This window comes from Hylobates moloch, unplaced genomic scaffold, assembly GCF_009828535.3.
Source record: "Hylobates moloch isolate HMO894 unplaced genomic scaffold, HMol_V3 SCAFFOLD_9, whole genome shotgun sequence".
Taxonomy (NCBI): Eukaryota; Metazoa; Chordata; class Mammalia; order Primates; family Hylobatidae; genus Hylobates; species Hylobates moloch.
The window spans coordinates 24,566,343-24,593,116 of NW_026652284.1; the positions used below are offsets into that span (position 1 = coordinate 24,566,343).

The 26,774-nt window shown below is 45.8% G+C and overlaps 2 protein-coding genes across 5 annotated transcripts in view; one reads left to right on the top strand and one right to left on the bottom strand.

Annotated features, from left to right (window-relative positions):
- The first annotated feature begins 1,657 nt into the window (after positions 1 to 1,657).
- DHDDS (dehydrodolichyl diphosphate synthase subunit) overlaps positions 1,658 to 26,774 on the top strand; it is a 40,045-nt gene continuing 14,928 nt past the window's right edge. For 2 of the 4 annotated variants that reach the window (XM_032759413.2, XM_032759417.2), the window contains exons 1-6: positions 1,658 to 1,730; positions 2,246 to 2,363; positions 7,541 to 7,657; positions 12,406 to 12,548; positions 15,986 to 16,102; positions 17,226 to 17,327. In XM_032759413.2, coding sequence (XP_032615304.1) covers positions 2,301 to 2,363; positions 7,541 to 7,657; positions 12,406 to 12,548; positions 15,986 to 16,102; positions 17,226 to 17,327 — 542 coding nt within the window. In that variant the 5' untranslated portion in view covers positions 1,658 to 1,730; positions 2,246 to 2,300. The other 2 variants (XM_032759414.2, XM_032759415.2) reach the window with 2 other exon arrangements.
- On the bottom strand, positions 26,093 to 26,617 carry LOC116813125 (large ribosomal subunit protein uL22-like). The gene has a single exon (XM_032759421.2). It carries the CDS (start codon positions 26,615 to 26,617, stop codon positions 26,093 to 26,095), a length of 525 nt encoding a protein of 174 aa, XP_032615312.1.

Here is a 26,774-nt window from a genome sequence, read left to right on the forward strand (position 1 = left end):
TAGAAAGAGTGGAAGACATAATCAATTAGAAATTGCCAATAAAACATCTCTTCCTTGCCTCATTTCTTTAATAATATTGTAAAGTGAAATGCGACAAAAAGGTTCTTTGACAATTGTGAATTTTTATTTCATTCAAAACATAATACAACATAAAGTTGTATTATGCTTTGCAAGAAATACTGGTTGTGGCCGGGCGCGGTGGCTTACGCCTGTAATTCCAGCACTTTGGGAGGCCTAGGCAGGCAGATAACGCGGTCAAGAGATCGGAACCCTGTCTCTACTAAAAATACAAAAATTAGCCAGACTTGGTGGCACGCGCCTGTAGTCCCAGCTACTCAGGAGGATGAAGCAGGAGAAACGCTTGAACCCGGGAGGCGGAGGTTGCAGTGAGCCGAGATTGCGCCACTGCACTCCAGCCTGGGCGACATAGCCAGACTCCGTCTCAAAATAAAAAAATAAAAATAATATTGGTTGTATAAGAATCTGTAAAGAATTTTTTCCTCCTTTTTCAATTTTGAGAAAACTGAACTGCGAATTTCTTTTGTGAGCCTAGAATTCTTGCAACCCATTTTTTCGTAAAGGTTCAGTACAGCTAATGCCCTTAACTTTTCTATCAGGGTTAATTTCTGTTATTTTCATTTATGTACTGCCAAAGCGAGCACCTTTCTGTTATTTTAGAAGTCACGTTTTTTTTTTGTTTTTTGTTTTTTGAGACGGAGTTTCGCTCCTGTTGCCCAGGCTGGAGTGCAGTGGCGTGATCTTGGCTCACTGCAACCTCCGCCTCCCGGGTTCAAGCGATTCTCCTGCCTCCCCTCCCGAGTAACTAGGATAACAGGCGCCCGCCACCACGCCCGGCTCATTTTTTGTATTTTTAGTACAGACGGGGTTTCACGATGTTGGCCAGGCTGGTCTCAAACTCCTGACCTCATATGATCTGTTCGCCTCGGCCTCCCAAAGTGCTGGGATTACAAGCGTGAGCCACCGCGCCCGGCCTAGAAGTCATTCTTACGGCAGAGGTCTTTCTGGCCTTACCCCTTCTCTTGAGTTCGTTGGGATAGGTCTTGGGAATCCACAAATCCTAAAATATGCGTGCCTTACGTCGGCACAAAATAGATTAATATTCTGCGCGTCTGTAAGATAGGCTGCGGCTAGAAACTTCTTCCCAGACGATTAAATCCACTAAATAAAACACGAAACGGTAACGAGATAATTTTTAAGAGTATGCACCAGTGCTCTAATGAAGCCCGGTTCTGCGGCATTCCAAGGTAAGGACGCTGCCTTACCCAGTTTCTCAGCAGTCCTAAGCTGCCTTCGAAGGCCGAGAAGCGCCTCGATTCTTGCCCCTGGCTCATCTCCCTGGCGCGTTTTCCAGAGGCCTCCCAATCTGTGAGTCTACCGACCCCTCCGCTCCCAACGCTGGGCTCAACACCGTCTTCCCCAGCTGGTCCCCTAGCACGTGGCCTGGAGCCCAGCCTCCCGCCCCGCTCGGTCACGTGAGCCTGGCTCTCACCCTCGCCCGCTTCCACACCCCGTGGGACCGAGAACCGCCCTCCCCCTGGCTCGCAGGCGTAGGCGCAGGCGCAGGGCAGGGCCCCCCCCCCCCCCGCTCAACTTGGGTGACGGAAGGGGCGTGTCGCAGCGCCCAAAGATGACGTGTTCTTCTAGCGCCACGTCGTGAGGAAGTGCCGGCCCACTGAAGCGGTGGGGACGCGCCCCGCGGAGCGAATCAGGTGCTACTGAACTGAAGGGGTGAACTAAAGGAGAAGAGGGTGACTGGGCGGGGAGCAGCTGCGGGAGAAGCAAAGGGACGACTGAGGGAATAATCAGGAGACCACTGAGGCGTGAAGTACCGGGGGTGCGATAACTGAAGGGGTTAGTAACTGGGAGCGCAGAGTTGGAAGCAGCTTAGGGGAAGATGGAGAAGGAAGAAACGGGGAATGATCAAGATGTGGGCACCATGATGTGGCAGGAAACCGACTTAGATGTTCAGAAGAAGTCAGTGCAGATACGGAGGAAATGGGAATGGGAACAAGTCTGCAAAGCCAGGAGAACCGAGGAAAGGCTTTTGCCCTCCAGAGGTCTCATTGCCTTATAAAACTCTGGGTGGTAAAAGATTATAGGCTTAGACCAGTGTCTTTGGATTCTAATGCTGGCTGCTCTCCATAGTCCATCTGATTCCCCAGAAGTCAGTTATAGCTCTTTGCAAACCTTGGTGACTACTTATTTTCTTTCTTGTTTATCCAAGATTACCTGGCTGGTGTTTGGTTGTTCTGGAGTGATCTTCTGACTGGAAAAGAACTATGTCATGGATCAAGGAAGGAGAGCTGTCACTTTGGGAGCGGTTCTGTGCCAACATCATAAAGGTGAGCAATGGCCCAGAGCACCAGTTGGCCTTCTGCTCAGTTGGATAATCTTATATCAAAACCTGTTATTAAAGTTGAGCAATTCATGATGTTAAGTGGAATTTAGCAAGGAAACCAAAGAGTCTTAGAATGGTAACTTCCAGGTCTACATTTCTGGTAGACTTTCGTCCTAACTCTGACATTTTCAGGAAGCCCAGGCCTCTCAATATCACTGGGCAGCCTAGACTGCTAAGTATTCCTTATAGAGAACTGAAATTTGTTTCCCTAGAACATTGATCCATTGTTCCATGTACTGTCCTCTTGATTTAAATAGGTTAATCTTTGATATATTCTTTGATCTGGCAGTAGAGCAATGGTTAGGAGTTTGGGGGCTGGGCCTGGTCGCTCATGCCTGCAATCCCAGCAATTTGGGAGGCCGAGGTGGGCATATTGTTTGAGCTCAGGAGTTGAGACCAGCCTGGGCAACATGGTAAAACACTGATTCTCCAAAAAATTAAAAAATCAGCCGGGCTTGGTGGTGTGCACCTGTAGTCCCAGCTACTCGGAAGGCTGAAGTGGGAGAATTTCTTGAGCCCAGGTCAAAGCTGCAGTGAGTCATGATTGTGCCACCACACTCCAGCCTGGGTGACAGAACAGGACTGTCTCAAAAGAGTTCAGAACGAGACTCTGTCTCAACAAAAAAAAAAAAAAAGAGTTTGGGCTCTAGAGGCAAACGGTGAAATAATTCCTGTTCTTTTTTTTATTTTGAGATGGAGTCTTGCTCTGTCACCCAGGCTGGAGTGCAATGGTGCAATCCTGGCTTACTGCAACCTTCGTCTGCCAAGTTCAAGCAATTCTCTTGCCTTAGCCTCCCAAGTAGCTGGGGTTACAGGCATGTGCTACCACACATGGCTAATTTTTATATTTTTAGTAGAGATAGGATTCTCATATTGGCCAGGCTGGTCTCGAACTCCTGACCTCAGGTGATCCACCTATCTCAGCCTCCCAAAGTGCTGGGATTATAGGACTGAGCCACTGCACCTGGCCTGAAAGTCCTGTTTTATCATTTAGTAATCATGTGACTTTAACAACTGTAGAATTGTTATGCGAATTTATGAAACATTAATATAAAGCAGTTAGCATAATGTCTAGCAGTTCTTAATTATTATTAGGATTGTCTTTCAGACACTTGAAGACTATTATCTCCTATCTTCCCCAAATCTTCCCTCAGCTTTTTCTCTAGGAATCACAGCAATGTTATATCTGCCTAAGACAGGTTTGAGATTGGGGCCAGTCAGCTTGGTTTTGTTTTTCAGCCACGGGCTGTCAAGCAGCAGGTAGTAATGAATTTATGAATCAGTAACCTTTATACAAGCCCCACACATGCTCACAAACAAACGCCAAGTGATCTCAAGCAGTCCAGGAAATGGGAAGTATCTCCTTGGGGAACCACTGCAGTGGTATGTTTGGAAGAACAAGCTGCATAACTTGAATGGATTTTGGGGGATGGAAAGGCTGTATGTGGGAGACAGAAGTAGAAAAAGAAGTGTTGATGAGGAAGCAGTCAGGGAAGAGCCCTCCCAGGTGAGGAAAAATAGGCTAAGGAGTCCATTTGTGTTATGGGAGACAACTCAAAGCTGCTCCAAGCCAAATAAGGGTTTTGTTTTTTGTGGTTTCTTTTTTGAGATGGAGTCTTACTCTGTTGCCCAGGCTGGAGTGCAGTGGTGCAATCTTGGCTCACTGCAACCTCTGCCTCCTGGGTTCAAGCAATTCTCCCACCTCAGCCTCCCCAAGTAGCTGGGATTATAGGCACCCGCCACCATGCCTGGCTAATTTTTTTTTTTTTTTTTTGCCTGGCTAATTTTTTTTTTTGTATTTTTAGTAGAGTTGGGGTTTCACCATGTTGGCCAGGCTGGTCTCGAACTCCTGGCCTCAAGTGATCTGCCCACCTCAGCCTCCTAAAGTGCTGGGATTACAGGCTTGAGCCACCGCGTCCGGCCCCAAGTAAGTTTTGTTTGGCTCAAAAAAAGTCTTTTTTGTTTGCTTTGAAAAACAATTTTTTTTTTTTTTTTGAGACAGAGTCTCACTCTGTCGCCCAGGCTGGAGTGCAGTGGCGTAATCTCGGCTCACTGTACCCTCTGCCTCCCCAGTTCAAACAATTCTCCTGCCTCGGCCTCCCGATTAGCTGGGATTACAGGCCCCTGCCACCACGCCCGGCTAATTTTTCTTTATTTTTAGTAGAGATGGGGTTTCACCATCTTGGCCAGGCTGGTATTAAACTCCTGACCTCGTGATCCACCCGCCTCAGCCTCCCAAAGTGCTGGGATTACAGGCGTGAGCCACCGTGCCTGGCTGAAAAGCAAAATTTTAATAAAAATCCTGATGTTTGGTTTTCTTGCAAGATCACCAGATCCAGCAATATTGCGCCCCAGTTCCTGTGTGTCAGCAGTTGGCTAGAGGTCAGGAATTAGTGCCTTTTTTTTTTTTTCTTGAGACAGAGTCTCACTCTGACACCCAGGCTGGAGTGCAGTGGCGCTATGTCGGCTCACTGCAACCTCTGCCTCCTGGGTTCAAGCCATTCTCCTGCTTCAGCCTCCTAAGTAGCTGGGATTACAGGCTCCCACCACCACACCTGGCTAATTTTTGTTTTTGTTTTTTTCTTTTTTCTGAGATGGAGTCTTGCTCTGTCACCCAGGCTGGAGTGCAGTGGCATGATCTTGGCTCACTGCAACCTCCGCCTCCCAGGTTCAAGCAGTTCTCCTGCCTCAGCCTCCCACGTAGCTGGGATTACAGGCATCTGCCACCATGCCTGGCTAATTTTTGTATTTTTAGTAGTGACGGGGTTTCACCATACTGGCCAGTCTGGTCTTGAATGCCTGACCTCGTGATCTGCCCGCCTTCACCTCCCAAAGTGCTCAGATTACAGGCATGAGCCACTGTGCCCAGCCCTAATTTTCGCATTTTTAGTAGAGATGGGGTTTCAACATGTTGGCCAGGCTGGTCTTGAACTCCTGACCTCAAGTGATCCACCCACCTTGGCCTCCCAAAGTGCTGGAATTACAGACGTGAGCCACTGCACCCAGCCCTATGAGTTCCTTTTTTCTGTAGAAGGTACCATCTTTATTTGACTATGCCCATCAAAATTTTTCCTAGCCAGACACGATGGCTCAAACCTGTAAGCCCAGCACTTTGGGGGGCCAAGTCGAGTGGATCTCTTGATCCCAGGAGTTCGAGAGCAGCCTGGCCAACATGGTGAGACCCCCGTCTCTACAAAAAATAAAAAAATTACCTGGGTGTGGTGGTGTATTCCTGTAGTCCCAGCTACTTGGGGAATTGAAGTGGGAGGACCTTTCTCCTCCCAAAAGGTAGAGGTTGCAAACGAGCTGAGATAACACCACCACACTCCATCCACCTTGGATAATAGAGTAAGACCCTGTTTTTTATTTTATTTTATTTTATTTATTTATTTTTGAGATGGAGTCTCGCTTGGTCATCCAGGCTGGAGTGCGGTGGCGCCATCTTGGCTCACTGCAAGCTCCGCCTCCCGAGTTCACGCCTTTCTCCTGCCTCAGCCTGCCGAATAGCTGGGACTACGGGCGCCCACCACCACACCCGGCTAACTTTTTGTATTTTTAGTAGAGACGGGGTTTCACCGTGTTAGCCAGGATGGGCTCGATCTCCTGACCTTGTGATCTGCCCACCTCGGCCTCCCAAAGTGCTGGGATTACAGGCGTGAGCCACCGTGCCTGGCCTGAGTAAGACCCTGTTTCAAAGAAAAAAAATTTTTTTTTTCCTTTTGCTTTCTAGTTGGAGACCAACTAAACCAAGCCTGTACTTAAGAGCATATGGTTGAAAGATTAACTCTGGAAGCAGATGGACATCAGTTTGAATCCCTATTTGCCTCTTCTTAACCGTGTGACTGGGCCGGGCCTGCTGGCTCACGCCTGTAATCCCAGCACTTTGGGAGGCCGAGACGGGCGGATCACGAGGTCAGGAGATCGAGACCATCCTGGCTAACACGGTGAAACCCCATCTCTACTAAAAATATAAAAAATTAGCCGGGCGTGGTGGCGGGCGCCTGTAGTCCCAGCTACTCGGGAGGCTGAGGCAGGAGAATGGCGTGAACCTGGGAGGCAGAGCTTGCAGTGAGCCAAGATGGCGCCACCGCACTCCAGCCTGGGCGACAGAGCGAGACTCCTTCTCAAAAAAAAAAAAAAAAAAAAAAGAAAGAAACAAAAACTGTGTGACTTATGCAAGTCACTAGAACTCTCTGAGCTTGTTTTTCCACCTGTAAAATGAAGATAATACTATTTACTTTATAGACTTGTATGATAAGATGAAGTATAAGAAGCCCAGCATAGTATTTGGCATGTAGTAAGTGCTCAGTAAACATGTAAATAAAATAAGTAGCCAGCTATGGTGGCTCATGCCTTTTTTAATCCCAGCACTTTGGGAGGCTGATGAAGGAGGATTGCTTGAGCCCAGGAGTTCGAGACCTGGTTAACTTAGGGAAACACACCATCTTTTTTTTTTTTTTTTTTTTTTGAGACAGAGTCTCGCTGTGTTGCCCAGGCTGGAGTGAAGTGGCACAATCTCAACTCCACCTCCTGGGTTCAAGCGATTCTCCTGCCTCAGCCTCCTGAGTAGAGTAGCTGGGACTACAGGCATGTGCCACCATGCCCAGCTAATTTTTGTATTTTTAGTAGAGACTGGGTTTCGCCATGTTGGCCAGGCTGGTATCAAATGCCTGACCTCAAGTGATCGGCCCACCTCAGCTTCCCAAAGTGCTGGGATTACAGGCGTGAGCCACCACGCCCGGCCGACCCCATCTCTTAAAAAAGAAAAGAAAAGAAAAAACGATAGGTAGGTGTGGTGGCATGTGCTGGTAGCCCTGGCTACTCAGCGGGAGGCAGAGGTGGGAGGATCACTTGAGCCCAGGAGGCCAAGGCTGCAGTCACCTGTGATCATACCATTGCATTCCAGCCTGGGTGACTGAGTGAGATCCTGCCTCAAAATAAAGTAAGTAACTAAGTAAATAAATTTTAATGTCTTTTTACTGAGTTAAAAGCACAAAGTACCCAATTCCCTTTGTCAGGGTTTTCATCACGTAGCCCAAACCTATCACCTTGGGGTGTAGTGTCTTCCTTTATCCCTGAAGAATATGAGACCTGTTCATCATTTGTCTTCCTGTTCTACAGGCAGGCCCAATGCCGAAACACATTGCATTCATAATGGACGGGAACCGTCGCTATGCCAAGAAGTGCCAGGTGGAGCGGCAGGAAGGCCACTCACAGGGCTTCAACAAGCTAGCTGAGGTGGGTGTGTATGGCAGAGCCCAAAGTGAACAGTCTGTGGAGAGGTAGATTATAGCTAGAAAACCAGGCTCTGAGTTTGCTGTGGTTGGAGAGTGTTTTTTGTATCTGTCTCTGTGTTTTATTGTTTGCTAGCTATAGGTCTCATCTTGACATTGGCCAGATGTGGTTGCTTTTGCCTGTAATCCCACACTTTGGGAGGCCAAGGCAGGAGGATTGCTTGAGCCCAGGGGTTCAGGACTAGCCTGGGTAACATAGACCCTGTCTCTACAAAAAAATTTAAAAATTAGCCAGACTTGATGGTGCACACCTGTGCCCCCAGCTACTCAGGAGGCTGAGGTGGGAGGACTATCTGGGCCCAGGAAGCTTGAGGCTGCAGTGAACAGAGATTGTGCCCCTGTAATCTAGCCTGGGTGACAGAGTGACAGTATCTCAAGAAAAAAAAAAATGACCTTAACAAAGAAGTAATCATCCAGTGAATGACCATAAAATACTGGAAATAAGAAAAAAATTGCCAATTCTTATCTTAATAAATCAATAGTTTATATTTTATGCCTCATCCAATCTTTATTGTATGCTCTGCGTGACTTAACATTAATAAAATTGCATCTGTAGCTTCAGTAACCTTATTTTCACTTAACATTTTGGTTTTGTTTATTTGTTTGAGACAGAGTCTCACTCTGTTGCCCAGGCTGGAGTACAGTGCATGATCTCTGCTCACAGCAACCTCCGCCTCTCGGGTTCAAGTGATTTTCTGCCTCAGCCTCCTGACTAGTTGAGATTCAACACCCATCACCACGTCCGACTAATTTTTTTGTATTTTTAGTAGAGATGGGGTTTCACTATGTTAGCCAAGCTGGTCTCGAACTCCTGACCTCAGGTGATCCACCCCCTTCAGCCTCCCAAAGTGCTGGGATTACAGGCATGAGCCACTGCGCCCGGCCAACATTTGGGGAAGCATTTTTTAAGGTGTATATATAAGCTTTCTTTTTTTTTTTTTTTTTTTTTTTTTTTTGAGACGGAATCTCGGTCTGTCGCCCAGGCTGGAGTGCAGTGGCGCAATCTCGGCTCACTGCAAGCTCCGCCTCCCGGGTTCATGCCATTCTCCTGCCTCAGCCTCTCCAAGTAGCTGGGACTACAGGCGCCCGCCACCACGCCCGGCTAATTTTTTGTATTTTTAGTAGAGACGGGGTTTCACCATGGTCTCGATCTCCTGACCTCGTGATCCACCCGCCTCGGCCTCCCAAAGTGCTGGGATTACAAGCGTGAGCCACCGCGCCCAGCCTGTGTATATATAAGCTTTCTATCTGTATGTTTCAATGACTGTAGAACGTTTTATCAAGAGGATCTGATATCATTTAACTGCTCCACTATTACTTGACATTACAATAAACATTATAAATAGTACTGTTTCAGCCTGGGCAACATGGTGAGATCCTGTCTCTACAAAATAAAAAATTAGCCAAGCATGAGGGTGCATGCCTGTGGTCCCAGCTACTTACGAGACCGAGGTGGAAGGATGACTTGAACCCTGGAGGTTGAGGCTGCAGTGAGCTGTGTTCACGTCACCGCAATCCAACCTGGTGACAGAGCAAGACCTTGTCTAAAAAAAAAAAAAAAAGTACTCTTTTTGGATAAATTCTTAGAAGTGACATTTCTGGACGAACATTGAGTGACTACTCATTCTGCTTTGCCAAGGCTGAGGGGTTTCTCAGGACACAGGTCTTTCAGTGCTAAAACTGGTGAAAGTCCCTGGCAAACCAGGACATCACTCTACACAGAGGTCATGAACATATTATGGTATAATGCATGTTATAAATTGGAAAACATTAAGTTTAACAAAAGAATGGAATATGACAATCTTGGTGAAACTTTTAAGAAGAATGGAGGGCTGGGTGCGGTGGCATACGCCTGTAATCCCAGCGCTTTGGGAGGCTGAGGTGCGCGGATCGTGAGGTCAGGAGATCAAGACCATCGTGGCTAACACGGTGAAACCCCATCTCTATTAAAAATACAAAAAATTGGCTGGGCGTGGTGGTGGGCACCTGTAGTCTCAGCTACTCGGGAGGCTGAGGCAGGAGAATGGCATGAACCCAGGAGGCGGAGCTTACAGGGAGCCGAGATTGTGCCACTGCACTCCAGCCTGGGCAACAGAGCAAGACTGTCTCAAAAAAAAAAAAAAAAAAGAATGGAAATATGGTCTGTAGTTCACAGGTCCCAGTGTCCTAGCACAGGGACACAGTTTGATGCCAGGGCTGTGATATTTTTTTACTTGAGTGAGTGGCAGTGGGGTTCTCAACAGAACCTTGTAAAAGTCTTTACGTTTGTTGACTCCAGCTTCTCTTTTGTAACTGAGAGGCAGTTTTGCCTAATGCTTAGGAGCTTAAGCTCTGGAGTCACTCAGAATTCATTGGCACCCCTGCTTTGTCACTGTCTGGCTTTGTGACCTGCAGCGAGTTATGTAGCTTCCCTTTGCCTCAGTTTCTTCATCTATAAAATTGAGTTAGCAATCTCTATCTCAGTAGATTATTTGAAGATAAATAAGATGGCACAATGAAAAGCATGTAGCACAGGCCCTGACCTAAAGGAAGTGCTCAAACAATTGAAACTTGTTATTAGCAACTGTATTGACTGATGTCAGTGGTGGGTTCCAACCCAGATGTGCCATCCACAGTGGCTGCCTTGCAAGGTCTTTAGGGCCTGAGGCTATTCAAGTGTCAGGTTCTCACTGGTAATTTTCCTAAGATGACAGTAGATTTGTTTGCTTGTATGTTTGTTAAGGGGTTAGAGAGGTAGCTCTTCAGCTTGTTTCTTCTGTTCTGTTTGAATGTCTTGAATGTCTTCTGTTGTCTACGTTTAACCTCCAACTCTCCGTCTCTCAACATTGTTCTCCACCTCTCAACATTGTTCTCCACCTTTAGTGGTACAGGATTAGAGCAGCCCCAAAGGACTAAGTTTTTTTCTTTTTTTTTTTTTCGAGACAGAGTCTTGCTCTGTCACCCAGGCTGGGGTACAGTGGTGCGATCTCAGTTCACTACAACCTCCACCTCCCAGGTTCAAGCGATTCTCCTGCCTTAGCCTCCTGAGTAACTGGGATTACAGGCCTGCGCCACCACACTTGGCTAATTTTTGCATTTTTAGTAGAGACGGGGTTTCACCACGTTGGTCAGGCTGGTCTCGAACTCCTGACCTCGTGATCCGCCTGCCTTGGCCTCCCAAAGTGCTGGGATTATAGGTGTGAGCCACCACGCCTAGCCTGTTTTTTTTCTGAGTTGAAGTCTCACTCTGTAACCTAGGCTGGAGTGCAATGGTGAGATCTCCACTCACCGGTTCAAGCGATTCTCCTGCCTCAGCCTCCCAAGTAGCTGGGATTACAGGTGTGCGCCACTGCACCCAGCTAAGTTTTCGTATTTTTAGTAGAAATGGGGTTTCATCATGTTGGCCAGGCTGGGCTTGAACTCCCAACCTCAGGTAATCTGCCCACCTTGGCCTCCCAAAGTGCTAGGGTTATAGGAGAGACCCACCACACCCAGCCAGTTTCATTTCTTTTTGAGTTATAATTTCATATGGTGAACTGCACAGATTTTAGGTTTTGACAATTGCATTCATTTATCTAACCCATACCCCTGTCAAGATATAGGACATTTCTTGCCAGGCTCAGTGGCTCATGCCTGTAATCCCAGCACTTTGGGAGGCTGAGGCAGGCAGATCACCTGAGGTCAGTAGTTTGAGACCAGCCTGGCCAGCATGGCGAAACCCCATCTCTACTAAAAATACAAAAAGTTAGCTGGGTGTGGTGGCACATGCCTGTAGGCCCAGCTACTCGGGAGGCTGAGGCAGGATAATCACTTGAACGTAGGAGGTGGAGGTTGTAGTGAGCCAAGATTGCACCACTGCACTCCAGCCTGGGTGACAGAGCGAGACTCCAGCTTAAAAAAAAAAAAAAAGATGTAGGACATTTCCATCTCTCCAAAAAGTTCCCTGGTGCCCCTTCTCAATCAACTTCTGTTCTACCTCCTCCTTTTCCTCTCTAGGCAACTACCGTTCTGATTTCTGTAACTATAAATTTGTTTTTCCCATTCTAGAACTCCATATAATGGAATCAGACAGTTGAGGATTTTTGACATATTCTTCAACTCTGAGCCTGTTTTATCATTTGTAAAGTAGGCATGAAAACAGTAGTGTCATTTTAAAGTGGTTGTTAAAAGAATCAAATGAAATTATGGGAAAACCCTTTGCAGGCTATTAAATGCTACACAGCTGTCCAGTTGTTGCTTTTTTTCTTTTAACTCATCGGCCTCTCAACCTACCAGAATAATGAAGTTATGCTGTGAGTAATAACACCTTGTATTTTTATATTGTTCATTAGCTACCTTGTAAGGGATGGATTGTGATCCCATATTACAGGTAAGGAGACTTAAACCTAGAGAAATTAAATGATTTGATTCCAGTCACATAAGTGCATGCTGGAGTCAGGGACTAGAACCTACGTCTTTACACTCTCAGTGCAGAGTTCTTTCTTGTAATGCACAATGCCATCAGCATTTTTCAGTTTCTTCAATGGTGGTTTTCTGCTTATTTGATGCATTAATTCTGACATAAACACTGATGTTATCCTAGCTTCACCCAGCTTTGGGGAGGAGAAAAGTCTGTCTCCTGTCTCCAACTCTGAGTCAGGACCAAAAAAGTATCTCTTATTTCCCCTTCCCACTCTTCCTTGTATCCTAGCTCCTTGCCTTCTCCCCTCTCAGACTCTGCGGTGGTGTTTGAACCTGGGCATCCTAGAGGTGACGGTCTACGCATTCAGCATTGAGAACTTCAAACGCTCCAAGAGTGAGGTAGACGGGCTTATGGATCTGGCCCGGCAGAAGTTCAGCCGCTTGATGGAAGAACAGTAAGATGCTATCAGAGGGGAGAGCGTGTTTGTTCTTCCACCACCCCCAGCCTTATCCTAACCCTTGAAATTCTGTTATCTGAGGCTTACTTAAGGGGCTTCCAACTCTTTTTAATGTTAGTTAGATATCTTGGGTGGCAAATATCAGAAGTACAAGATAGTCTTTCATTCTTTATTTCTAACTTTTTTTTTTTAATAAAGGGGGCATTTATTTGAGGATATTGAGGTGTGCCACATGATTTAAGAACAAGTACAGCCAGCCTCAAGCAAAACTGAAACCAGGAATTAAACCCACTAGGTAGAACCTCTGTATTCATTTATTTCCATCTCTCTCTGCAGACCAGTTTTCTCTTGCTTCAAAAGAGCAGCCCAGAATCAATAAAATCCCTTAACTGGGATCCCTAAATTTCTACCCCAGAACCAATAAACTATGGCCAAGGAAGTGGAGTTAAAACATTGAGGAAGTCATTTTCTGCTGCACAGTGAACCCTAAAAAGTTACTGTACTCCCCCTGCATAGTCTTTTGGGAGGGATAGGATGATGCATAAGAGACGTTTATGGGGAAGCATCAGTACCATTCTTAGCTGTCAGTAAGTTTAGGCTTAACTTAGGGAATAAAGCCAGAGGGGGGCAAAAACGAAGTTCAGTGGAGACTGCTTGCTTCAAAGTATGGAGCCCTTACCAGCCAGAATTGCCCAAAAGTCTTAGTTGCAACTGTTGTGTGCCCAGCTCCTACCTATACCAGGAAGATGAGAGAACAGTAAGCCTAGAACTCCAGTGAAGATGAGCCTAGAACAATGGGTGGTAGGGAGGGTAGCCAGGCTTCCTTCTGTCTATATTAGGATGGTGAGACTCTGGGCTACAGACATTGCTCCCCAGTCCCCAGCAGAGCCTGTGTGGCTCAGAGTTTACACCTAAGGAGCCGGGGATGGAGGCATAGGGGGCACATCCCACTAATCTTACCTTTTTAAAGTGTTTACTATATGCCAGGCTTTGAGCCTAAAATATATTCTTACTCATCCTGTAATCACATTATACCATGACAAAGATTATTAGCCGATTTTTAGAGAGAAGGAAAGTAGAAACTAAAGAAGTTAAGGCATATATCCTGGGTCACACAGCTATCAGACAGGCAGAGCCAAGGTGCACACCTGGATCTTTCTGACTCCAGAGCTGAGCTATCATCCACTACACTGTGCTCTGAGAGACAGGCCATATTACAATTCCTGCAAGATCAAAATGCATGGCAGAAGAGATGCTAATGAGATTGTGCCGATCAGTTAGTAGTAGAGAAAATGGTCTTCGTTTATCATCAAGTCCTGGCGAAAGCAAGAAGAAACTCAGGTTCTTTTCCATTAATGTGCCACAGAACCCCAAGGCCTGAGGAGGTGTAGAAAGAACCTAGTGGGAGTGGGATAGGGGGTGCTGAGTTGCACTTACCTATTTTATGTATTGGGCTTCGGTGTAGAATTTGATTTGAAGAAAGGGTTCTTTGGCTAAAACAAAGTGGGAAGACCACTGGCCTGATTCTGTTTCATCAGTTGGGAAACTAAACCCTAGTAAAGAGGTTGAGCAAGGTGGCTCATGCCTGTAATCCCAGCACTTTGGGAGGCCAAGGAGGGCGGATTGCGTGAGTCCAGCAATTTGCTTGAGTCCAGCCTAGGCAACATGGCAAAACCCCATCTCTAGAAAAAAATACAAAAAAATTAACTGGGGATGGTGGCACATGCCTGTAATCCCAGCTATGCGGGAGGCTGAAGTGGGAGGATCACTGTGATGAGCCTGGGGAGGTTGAGGCTGCAATGAGCTGTGATCGATCCACTATACTCCATCCTGTGCAACAGACCGAGACCCTGTCTCAGAAAAAATAATTAAAATAAAAATAAGTAAATTAAAAATTTAAAAAACAGAAGACAAGAGCTTACATATGGTCACACATCAAACTAGTGGCAGAACTATACCACAAGCTATCAGGAGGAGCTGAATCAAGGTCTTCTAGTATACTTCCTTCAATTAAGCTCTCATTTTCCAAAGGTGAAGCATTCGGTTTCTTCATAGCATTTTCAGATGAGAGAAGCTGGTTGAATTCATTCTCACTGTACGCAGAGTTTGGGAGTTATTGTATGGAAGCAATATAATGTCATAATTAAGAAGACAAGCTCTGGAGGCTGACTCCCTACGTGCAAATCCTGGTTCTCCATTCATCAGCTGTCTGAACAAATTACCTAATGTCCCTGTGCCTCAGTTTCCTCATCTGTAAAAGGGGAATAATAATGGTATATAACTCAGAGGTTGGTGTAAGGATGGAATGTGTTGGTACATGTAAAGCACTTAGACCAATATCTGGCATTAAGTAAACATAGAATGTTAGCTGTCACCATTATCATAATATTTCACTAGAACATAACAAAAGTACCCCATAATACAGCTCCTTCCCTTGAGGAGTTTACTCACTTCTCAGATGGGACAAACTTCACAGATACTTAAAATGCAACTTCCCAAAAAGGACACATGAGGTCGTGTAATGTATAGTAAAGAGTTTGGGTTCTTGCTGGACATGGTGGCTCACACCTGTAATCCTAGCACTTTGGGAGGCTCAGGCAGGAGGATCACTTGAGGCCAAGAGTTTGAGACCACCTTGGGCAACATAGTGAGACCTCATCTTTACAAAAAATACAAAAATTAGCTGGGCATGGTGCTGCACGCCTTTAGTCCCAGCTACTTGGGAAGCTGAGGCAGGAGGATCGCTTGAGCCCAGGATTTGGAAGTTAACATTGAACCATGAGTATACCACTGCACTCCAGCCTGGGTGAGAGTAAGACCCTGTCTCCAAAAAAGGAAAAGAAAAAAAAATGTAGTTTGGGGCCGAGCGCGGTGGCTCATGCCTGTAATCTCAGCACTTGGGAGGCCGAGGCAGGCAGATCACTTGAGGTCAAGAGTTCGAGACCAGCCTGGCCAACGTGGTGAACTCTCATCTCTACTAAAAATATGAAAATTAGCCAGGCATGGTGGCGGGCGCCTGTAATCCCAGCTACTTGGGAGGCTGAGGTGGGAGGATCGCTTAAACCCGGGAGGCGGAGGTTGCGGTGAGCCGAGATCGTGCCACTGCACTCCAGCCTGGGTGACAGAGCAAGACTCCATCTCAAGAAAAAGAATTTGGTTTCTCAAATCAGACAAACTGGGTTTCAATCCTGACAGAGCACTTGATGGCTATATGACCTTGGGCAGTCCCTATCTGACTGTCCTGTCTGAGCCTCGGCACTGAAGTAAGTTTCTTTCAGAGTTGTTGAAGGGATGCAATGAAATAATGCATGTAGAACAGGGTCTGGCGCACAGAAAAGCACTCAAAAAACTGGTGGTCAGTTATTACCTAAGCACCTTACTCTCTCCAGCTTAGCAGGGGCCCTATCCCAATGCTGCCTCTTTTCCCTGATCAGGGAGAAACTGCAGAAGCATGGGGTGTGTATCCGGGTCCTGGGCGATCTGCACTTGTTGCCCTTGGATCTCCAGGAGCTGATTGCACAAGCTGTACAGGCCACGAAGAACTACAACAAGTAAGTTCTCAGATTTCCCTATAGGGAGCTGTTTCAATCTTTGATTCCCTGCTGGCTTTAGGGAGATGTCCTGGGCTTTCCTTGGTCTGGATTGGTGCAAGGCTCAATGAAAGAGTAGGTTGAGCAGCTTAGAGACTTTCTCCTCTGTCTGCAGGGCACACCAGACATGATTCTGCAATAACATATGTGTGTATACTGACACATACGCATAGTTTCTCTTTCCTTTCTCTGCCCACCTCCCACCAAATAAATGTGTGTGTGTGTGTGTGTGTGTGTGTGTGTGTTTACTTGACAGGGCATGGGGTCAGAATACAGCAGTTCTTATCCCTGTCTTTGAAGACAGATCCTTCAAGAAATTCTTTTTCTGTTCCATTCCTTTAACCTATGGATAGGATGACCTTGGGAGGTCATACAGACGTACAGGGGAATAGAGTTCAATAATCCAAACTCTGTGATGTGTAGCTTTGAAATATAACGTGTATTTTGGCAGTGGACTTGTTTTACATCAAATCTCCTTCCTATTTTCCTTTGTTTGTGCCAGTATCACAGTAGAGTCCTCCTCTGAAAGCTGGTGTACAGTAGAAGGGGAGAGCGTTAGGATGGCAACAGGAGCTATTTAGTGGCTGGGCACAGTGGCTCACGCCTGTAATCCTAGGCGGGTGGATCACCTGAGGTCAGGAGTTCAAGACTAGCCTGGCCAACATGGTAAAACCCCATCTCTACTAAAAATACAAAAATTAGCCAGGTGTGGTGGTGCGCACCTGTAATCCCAGCTACTTGGGAGGCTGAGGCAGAAGAATCGCTTGAACCCAGGAGGCGGAGGTTGCAGTGAGTCGAGATCACGCCATTGCACTTCAGCCTGGGCGACAAGAGCAAAACTCTGTCTCAAAAAAAAAGAGCCATTTAGTATTTGTCTTATTATAAAACTAGTTACATGTTTATTCCAAGAAAACTTGGAAACCACAAAAAACTCATAATTTCACCTTTCAGAGGTATCCACAGTTAACATTTGATGTGTATTTGTTTTTCTAGGGAAAGGCTGGAAGGGCTGCTCTGTAATCAGTGACTTCAATCATCAGTCCCTGTTCCTCTTTGGTAAATTATTCTCTTCTTCCCTCCTCAGGTGTTTCCTGAATGTCTGTTTTGCATACACGTCCCGTCATGAGATCAGCAATGCTGTGAGAGAGATGGCCTGGGGGGTGGAGCAAGGCCTGTTGGATCCCAGGTATCCCGAGTTGTTTTGCATGGTAATTGCTAAGGAAAACAGGCCTGGGCCAGCATGGCAGCTCACGCCTGTAATCCCAGCACATTAGGAGGCCGAGGTGGGCAGTTCACTTGAGGCAGGCCAGGAGTTCAAGACCACCCTGGCCAACATGGCAAAACTCCCTCTCTTCAACAACAACAACAAAAAACCAGGCCTGTACCAAACCATAAAGCCCCTCTGTGCCGTGTACTTGGCCAGAGGTCTAATTAGGGGAGCATGTGGAAAGATTTAAGGGGATCTCCCAAATTTAGGGATTAGGATTGGCTTATCACAACCTGCTTCAGAACTAGAGTTCACCACACACCAAGAAACCCCAGAGAAAGAGCAAAGCAGATGACAAAGCCATGTTATTATTCCTCTACAAATTACACCCTCCTGGCCCTTTGGTAGTGTTTTTCTAAGAATGACTTTTCATGAATGCAGTTTGTTGGGGCTAGAGTTCTTTAGGTCTCCCATGTTCTGGTTTCACACAAGATTCAGGTTTTTTTTTTTTTTTTTTTTTTTTGAGACGGAGTCTCGCTCTATCGCCCAGGCTGGAGTGCAGTGGCGCAATCTCGGCTCACTGCAAGCTCCGCCTCCCGGGTTCACGCCATTCTCCTGCCTCAGCCTCTCCGAGTAGCTGGGACTACAGGCGCCCGCCACCACGCCCGGCTAATTTTTTGTATTTTTAGTAGAGACGGGGTTTCATCGTGGTCTCGATCTCCCGACCTCGTGATCCGCCCGCCTCGGCCTCCCAAAGTGCTGGGATTACAAGCGTGAGCCAGCCACCGCGCCCGGCCTGTTTTTTTTGTTTGTTTGTTTGTTTGTTTTGTGAGACAAAGTCTCACTCTGTCGCCCAGGCTGGAGTCCAGTGACGTGATCTCGGCTCACTGCAACCTCCGCCTCCCAGGTTCAAGCAATTCTTCTGCCTCAGCCTCCTGAGTAGCTAGGACTACAGATGCACGCCACCATGCCTGGCTAATTTCTGTATTTTTAGTCGAGACAGGTTTCACCATATTGGCCAGGCTGGTCTCGAACTCCTGACCTCGTGACCTGCCTGCCTTGGCCTCCCAAAGTGCTGGGATTACAGGCGTGAGTCACCATGCCCGGCCGATTCAGGTATTTTTCAAAAAGAAAATTATTAATTGTTGTCAACATAGTGGAATCCTATTAGAGGTGGAGGGACTTTTGAAGCCATTTAAATATTTCATCCCTGTCATGTTATTATTTATGTAACTTTTAATAATATTTGTAAACTAACAGCAATAGTAAAATAATAGTAGCAAAAAATAACCCAAGAGATGTGTTGTGTTCTGTATTTCATTAAGTCATTAACCTTATGTGTGAGAGATTCAAGGCTGTTGTCCATTTTGTAGATGAGAAAACTGAGTTCAGCATTGAAGTGACTTGCCCAGGGTCACTCTACTAGTAAGTGCCAGAGCTGGGACTCATATCTAAAGCTGTTTGATTTTAGGGTTCTTATCCTTTACCTCTATTATGTGGGAGCTTGGGAACCAGGAATTTTTCTGGTTCCCTTCCCCATTCGATTGACCTAGGAAACTAGATTAAAAATCAAAAAGTTACTTGGTGAGAATAGAATTAGATAAAAAGGAGAGGAGACAGTTTTGAGGCTATTTTATGAATGCCTCTCCTTCCTAACAGCTGGGTGACAGTTCTCTGTCACATAGTTCACTCATTCAACAAATATTTTTTATTTTTTTTTATTTTATTTATTTTTTTGAGACGGAGTCTCGCTCTGTCTCCAGGCTGGAGTGCAATGGCGAGATCTTGGCTCACTGCAACCTCTGCTTCCCAGGTTCCAGCAATTCTTCCACCTCAGCTTCCCAAGTAGCTGGGATTACAGGCGCACACCACCACGGCCAGCTAATTTTTTGTATTTTTTAGTAGAGATGGGGTTTCACCATGTTGGCCAGGCTGGTCTTGAACTCCCAACCTCACGTGATCTGTCTGCCTCAGCCTCCCAAAGTGCTGGGATTCCAGGCATGAGCCATCACTCCTGGCCTGTTTTTATTTTTATTTTGAGACAGGGACTCACTCTATCGCCCAGGCTGGGGTGCAGTGGTGTGATCTCGGCCCACTGTAGTCTGTGCCTCCCGGGCTCAAGCAGTCCTCCCACTTCAGCCTTCCAAGTAGCTGAGACTACAGGTGTGTGCCACCATGCTCAGCTAATTCTTTTTTTGGAGACAGAGTCTCACTCTTGCCCAGACTGGAGTACAATGGTATAAGCTCGGCTCACTGCAACCTCCACATCCTGGGCTCGAGCGATTCTTCTGCCTCAGCCTCCTGAGTACCTGGGATTACAGGGGCATGCCACCATGCCTGGCTAATTTTTGTATTTTTAGTAGAGGCGGGGTTTCACTATGTTGGCCAGGCTGGTCTCAAACTCCCGACCTCAGGTAATTCCGCCCACCTCGGCCTCCCAAAGTACTGGGATTACAGGCATGAGCCACCGTACCTGGCCACTCAGCTAATTTTTTAATTCAATTTTTTTTTTTTTTTGAGACTCGCTTTGTTACCCAGGCTGGAGTACAATTGGGTGATCTAAGCACACTGCAACACCCGCCTCCCAGATTCAAGTGATTCTTGTGCCTCAGCCTCCTGAGTAGCTGGGATTACAGGCATGCGCCACCTCGCCAGGCTAATTTTTGTGTGTTTAGTAGAGTTGAGGTTTAACCATGTTGGCCAGGCTGGTCTTGAACTCCTGACCTCAAGTGATCCACCTGCCTCCCAAAGTTCTGGGATTACAGGCGTGAGCCACCATGCCTGGCCTCTTAATTCAAATATTTTTAAGTGTGAACTATAGGTCGGCACAGTGCTATACATAGGGGATAAAAATACATATTTCCTGCCTCGTGGAGCTCTGGTAAAGGAAAAAAACATTAATGAAGATTATACAAGTTAGCATAAAATTATAATGGTGACAATTGGTATAAAGGTAGTGGTGCATGGTACAACAATAGTTTTTCTTTCTGAATTTTCTTTTTCTTTTTTTTTTGTTTTTTGTTTTATTTTGTTTTGAGATAGTGCCTTGCTCTGTTGCCCAGACTGGAGTGCAGTGGTGTGATCTTGGGTCACTGTAACCTCCACCTCCCAGGTTCAAGTGATTCTCCTGCTTCAGCCTCCCACATAGCTGGGATTACAGGCAGCCACCCCCACGCCCGGCTAATTTTTGTATTTTTTAGTTGAGATGAAGTTTCACCATCTTGGCCAGGCTGGTCTCAAACTCCTGACCTCAAACCGCCAACCGCGGCCTCCCATAGTGCTGGGATTACAGGCATGAGCCATCTCGCCTGACCCTTTTTTTTTTTTTTTTTTTTTTTTTTTTTGCTTTTTTACCCTACTTGCAAGCTAACCAAGAATTTATAATAATAAGAATGGACCTGGTAGGGAAGGCTCCCTGAGAAAATGATAACTGACCTAAGGAGGAAGAATAAGCAATAACCAGGGTAACAGGCGGGAGAGTGAGGAGTTACTTGGTTGCTGAAAGGCTATTGGAACAATTTAAGTAGAGAATACCTGGAAGGCAGCTTGGATTATGGTGGAGGCGTTAAAGTGGTGCTGGTAGTGGCGCTGACGTAATAGACTATGTGAAGGTTATGAAGTAGCGGCTGGGCATGTGGTAATCCAAGCACTTTGGGAGGCCGAGGTGGGCAGATCACCTGAGGTCAAAAGTTTGAGGCCAACGTGGTGAAACCCTGTCTCCACTGAAAATACAAAAAACAGTTGGGTGTGGTGGCACGCCCCTGTAATCTCAGCTACTTGGGAGGCTGAGGCAGGAGGATTGCTTGAACCCGGGAGACGGAGGTTGCTGAGAGTCAAGATCGCACCACTGCACTCCAGCCTGGATGACAAAGTGAGACTCTGTCTCAAAAAAAAAAAAAAAGTTATGAAGTAGCTAAAATGAGTAGGATTTAATTGACTGACTCTGGGGAAAGAATGTGTTAAGGGTGTCTCCAGGGTTTTAGACTTATATTACTGTGGATAGTAGTGCCCTTCACTGTGCTAGGTAACCCTGACAGAAAATCCAGTTGAAAAGGGTCAGGAGTTTGGTTTTGGATATCCTGTAAGTGTTGAACAGAGATGTCAGGTCAATAGTTCAGAGACGGATTGGTATAGTCAGGTCAACAGTCAGACAGAGATGTCAGGTCAACAGTTCAGACAGGGTTTATCTCTGTCACCAGTATGGAAGCCATCTGTGTGTAGGTTAACCTGAGCAAAGGGGATGAGAAAACTAAGGAGAGTCTGTCTGTCTGTCTGTTTATCTATTTAGAGATGGTCTCACACTGTCTCCCGGGCTGGAGTGCAGTGGGGCAATCAAAGCTCACTGAAGCTTGGAACTCCTGGTCTCAAAGGAGCCTCTCAAGTACCCAGTACTACAGGCATGCACCACCGCACCCAGCTAAGTTTTTATATTTATTTTTCGTAAAAACAGGGTCTGACTTTGTTGCCCAGGATGGTCTCGAACTCCTGGCCTCAAGTGGTCTTCTTGCCCTGGCCTCCCAAAATGCTGAGATTACAGGTGTGAGCCACTCTGCCCTGCCTGTTAAGGAGTCTAGAGTGAGAAGAAGAAAGAGCCTAGGATGGCATTTTTGAGGAACTCTACCGTTTACTGGCTGGGTAGAGGAGAATAAGCTTTATAAGCAAAAAAAAAAAACAGAAAAACAGGAGGAAAACCAGGGCAGCCAGCATTACATAAGCCAAGAAAAGAGGGAGTTTGTTGGTGCAGGTTGGGAAAGGGTAGGGCACTCATGGAAACAATGGTGTCAAATGCTGTAGAGAGGTCAATTAAGATGTAGAGTGAAAATCAGCTGTTGTTAAAACAATTAAGAGACTGGTGGAGTTGGCAGAGGTAGAGAGCAGGCAGGAGGATGAGACAGAAAAGGGTTATAGGAATAGAAGCATGTTTTCGATAAGTTTAAAATTCTTAGTTTGGAGGTACTTTCGTAGTTCATTATTATTTTTGTGCTTTATAATGAATATGTTTCAAATGTTCTTATATGTATGAAATAAATATTAAGGCACAAGCGTTGACACTAGAATGAAAGGAAGCCATTTGACAAGCAGATCTAATATGCATTATGCCTAGGACTCTGATCTTGACTCCTAGTCCAGCATGCTCTACCCTCATACCACATTGCAGTAACCACTGACCTTATCTCCTGCTTCTTGTCCAGCAAGTTTTTCCATATCCTTCTCTGTCCTGCATGGTTTAGTAACTTGCCTCTATGGGGTTAGTTATGCAGACAGGGTGTGGGCTGGGCAGTATCACCAGCGTCAGGAGGCCAGTGTCTCAACCCACCAACTCCTGAAGCTTGGTGCACTCAGACTGGGCTAATCAGGGCCTGAGGCTGTACACTTTATATTATTTCAATTTAGACAAACCTACATTTATAACAAAGTCAGTGCGTTAATTACAACTAGGTTCTATGCTTCTAATAGCTGGAATTTTCCTGATTTCTCACTATCACTATCCAACTCCTCATTTTTCTTTCTTCCAGGGTGTGTGTGTGTGTGTGCGCGCGCGCGCACGCGTGTGTGTGTGTTTATTTTTGTTTTTTTGAGATGGAGTCTTGCTCTGTTGCCCAGGGTGAAGTGCAGTGGCATGCTCTTGGCTCTCTGCAACTTCCACCTTACAGGTTCAAGCGATTCTCATGCCTCAGCCTCCTGAGTAGCCAGGATTATAGGTGCACACCGCCACACCTGGCTATTTTTTTTTTTTTTTTTTTTTTTACAGGCTGGAGTGCAGTGGCGCAATCTCAGCTCACTGCAACCTCTGCCTCCTGGGTTCACGCCATTCTCCTGCCTCAGCCTCCTGAGTAGCTGGGACTACAGGCACCTGCCACCACACCCGGCTGATTTTTTTGTATTTTTAGTAGAGATGGGTTTCACTATGTTAGCCAGGATGGTCTCGATCTCCTGACCTCGTGATCCACCTGCCTCGGCCTCCCAAAGTGCTGGTATCACACCCAGCTATTTTTTGTATATTTAGTAGAGATGGGGTTTCATCATGTTGACCAGGCTGATCTCAAACTCCTAACCTCAAGTGATCTGCCCGCCTTGGCCTCCCAAAGTCCTGGGATTACAGGTGTGAGCCATAGCACCTGGCCTGTTTTGTTTTGTTTTTGAGACAAGGTTTCACTCTGTTGCTGAGGCTGAAGTGCAGTGGTATGAACATGGCTCACTGCAGCCTAGACCTCCTGGGCTCAAGAGTTCCTTCCACCTCAGCTTCCTGAGTATCTGGGACCACAGATACTGCTACCACATCTAGCTAATTTTTTGACTTTGTAGAGACAGGGTCTTGCCATGTTGTCCAGGCTGGTCTCAAACTCCTGGGCTCAAGTGATCCTCCTGCCTTGGCCTCCCAAAGTGCTGGGATTACAGGTTTGAACCACTGCACCTGACCGAGGTATATATATATATTTTTAGCAGTTAAATTAATAGATTGTTTTGTGAGTCTGGAAATTAAAGAAGAAGGAACTAGATTGAGACCAAAGGATAGTTAATAAATTCTATTCCACCGTGTTACCTTGAACGGGCTACTTGACTCCCTGTAGGCCTCTGTCTTTCTTATAAAACAATACTGTTAATAATAATAGTAATTGCTAACACTTAGCATTTACTCTGTTCCAAGCATTAAGTATTCCACATACATTTATCCTTAGACCCTATAAGGTAGATACTGTTTTTATGCCCATTTTAAAGATGAGAATACTGAGACATGGAGAGGGTAAGTAACTTGTTCAAGTTCACATAGTTGGCAAACCCTGGGGCCAAGATTTCAACCTGGCTTCAGAGCCTGTGTTCTCATTCCCTGTGGTATACTGACTTCCTCATAGGAAAGTTGAAATGAACAATAAGGCAGTAAAAAAGAAAAAAATTAGATGAGCATGGTGACTTACGCCTGTAATCCCAGGACTTTGGGAGGCTGAGGCAGGAAAATCGCTTGAGCCCTGGAGTTTGAGACCAGCCCTGGCAACACGGCAAGACCCTGTCTCTACAAAAATAAAACAGCTGGGTATGCTGGCACACGCCTGTAGCTACTTGGGAGGCTGAGTGAGGAGGATTACTTGAGCCTAGCAGGTCGAGGCTACAATGAGCTGTGGTTGCGCCATTGCTCTCTAGCCTGAACAACAGAGTGAAACCCTGTCTCAAACACACACACACACACACACACACACACACACACACACTCACTTTTAACATAAATATTTATAACACATGAAATCACATAATGAATAGTTTACACTCTGAATTATGCTTTTTTCATTCAATGTCACGAGTACTTTTCCATGACCCATGTTTTTAATAATTCTTCATATCATTATTTATAATGGCTGTAAAATATATCTTGTGTTAATTTATTTAACCAGTCTCCTATTTGTTGGGTATATAGGCAGTTTAATATTTCATTATTACAAATAATGCCACAATTAAATCTTTGACTGAACTTGTCTGCATTTTTTATTGTTTCCTCAGGATCTGAGTTTGAAAGTGCTCATTTCACGTTATTCTTGCCAAGATTTTTTAAATGTAAACTGTTCTGACCAAGTGCAGTGGCTCATACCTGTAATCCAGCACTTTAGGTGGCTGAGGTGGGTTGGATCGCTTGAGCTCATGAATTTGAGACCAGCCTGGGCAAAATGGTAAAACCTCGTCTCTAAAAGTACAAAAATTAGCTGAGTGTGGTAGCATGCACCTATAGTCACAGCTACTTGGGAGGCTGAGGTGGAAAGATGGCTTGAGCCCGGGAGGCTGAGGTTGCAGTGAGCCAAGATCACATCACTGCACTCCAGCCTGGGTAACAGCCAGATCCTGTCTCAAAAAATAAAACAAAAAAATAAACCTATTCTCATAGGTAAAAACTGATATTTTACTGTTATTTAATGTAAATCATTTCCTCAAAGTCTTCACGTAGACTGCTTTCACTCACCATTCCATTTAGGGATGGATTTTTGTTGGCCAAAGTCTACAGATGTTCCATTTTGATTTTGTCAGTTTCATCTTTCCACCCTAGAGTTACCCCCCCACCTTTTTTTTTTTTTTTTGAGATGGAGTCTTGCTCTGTCGCCCAGGCTGGAGTGCAGTGGCGCAATCTTGGCTCACTACAAGCTCCGCCTCCCAGGTTCACGCCATTCTTCTGCCTCAGCCTCCCAAGTAGCTGGGACTACAGGTGCCCGCCACCACGCCCGGCTAATTTTTTGTATCTTTAGTAGAGACGGGGTTTCATCGTGATAGCCAGGATGGTCTCGACCTCCTGATCTCGTGATCCGACTGCCTCAGCCTCCCAAGTGCTGGGATTACAGGCGTGAGTCACGGCGCCTGGCCAACCCCCCCCACCGCCCCTTTTTTTTTTTTTTTTTGAGACAGAGTCTGCTGTATCACTCAGGCTGGAATGCACTGGCACAATCTCAGCTTTTTCCATTAAGAATTCTGTGCACTGCCTAAAGTAGGTAGAAGAAACTCTTTGCAGATAAATTGTAAACTCAGAGAGACTGAGTCTCTGAAGTTACACTGCAAGTTGGTGGGACTGAAAATAATTTTTTATTATTATTCTTTATATAGCACTTTATAGTTCCCAAAGTGCACTGAAATCTATTATTTCATTTGATTTGACCCTCATGATAACCTATAAGGTGGATAGGACAAATGGGCCCTGTTGTTTTTTTCCTTTTAATTATATTTATTTTAATGCTGAATTTACTCCTGTGCCATAAGTTTTTGTTTCTTCAGTTTCTTTGGGATATCTTTTTCTTCTGGGCAACCTCCTCTTCTGGTTTAGAAACAATCTGTTCCTTTTCAGTAAGGATCATCTCAATGTGGCAGGGAGAGCTCATGGATGGGTTAATCCAACCATGAGCTCTGTAGGTGCAGCGGCGCATCTTAGGTGCTTTGTTCACTTGGATATGCTCAATGACCAGAGAATCTACGTTTAAACCCTGAAGTTCAGCATTACTCTCTGCATTTTTAAGCGTGTGCAGCAAAAATTCAGCACTCTTTTTGGGCCACTGACCTTGTGTCCAGCCCCACTGCTTGGCCTGGGCACACCGGCCAACTCCACCATTGTAACGTCGGAATGGTACGCACTGTTTCTGTAAAGTGACATCTTTCAGGTACTTCATGACTTTTCGTATATGCATACCCTTAATGGCCTGGGCAGTTTCACGAATGTTCTTAAAGTAAACACAAAGATTGGAACCTCTTGATTTGCATGATATTATGAGGTTCTCCGGGTTAAGTGAATAGCGAACCATTTTCACAGATTACCTCAGGCCGCTTAGGGAAAGAGCAAATGGGCCCATTTTAAAGATAAGAGAATGAGAAATTATATGGATTGTCCAGAGTCTCACATAACTTGGAGAATTAAGACCAAGACAAGACTGTCAGATTACCAGAGAAATCTGAACCAGA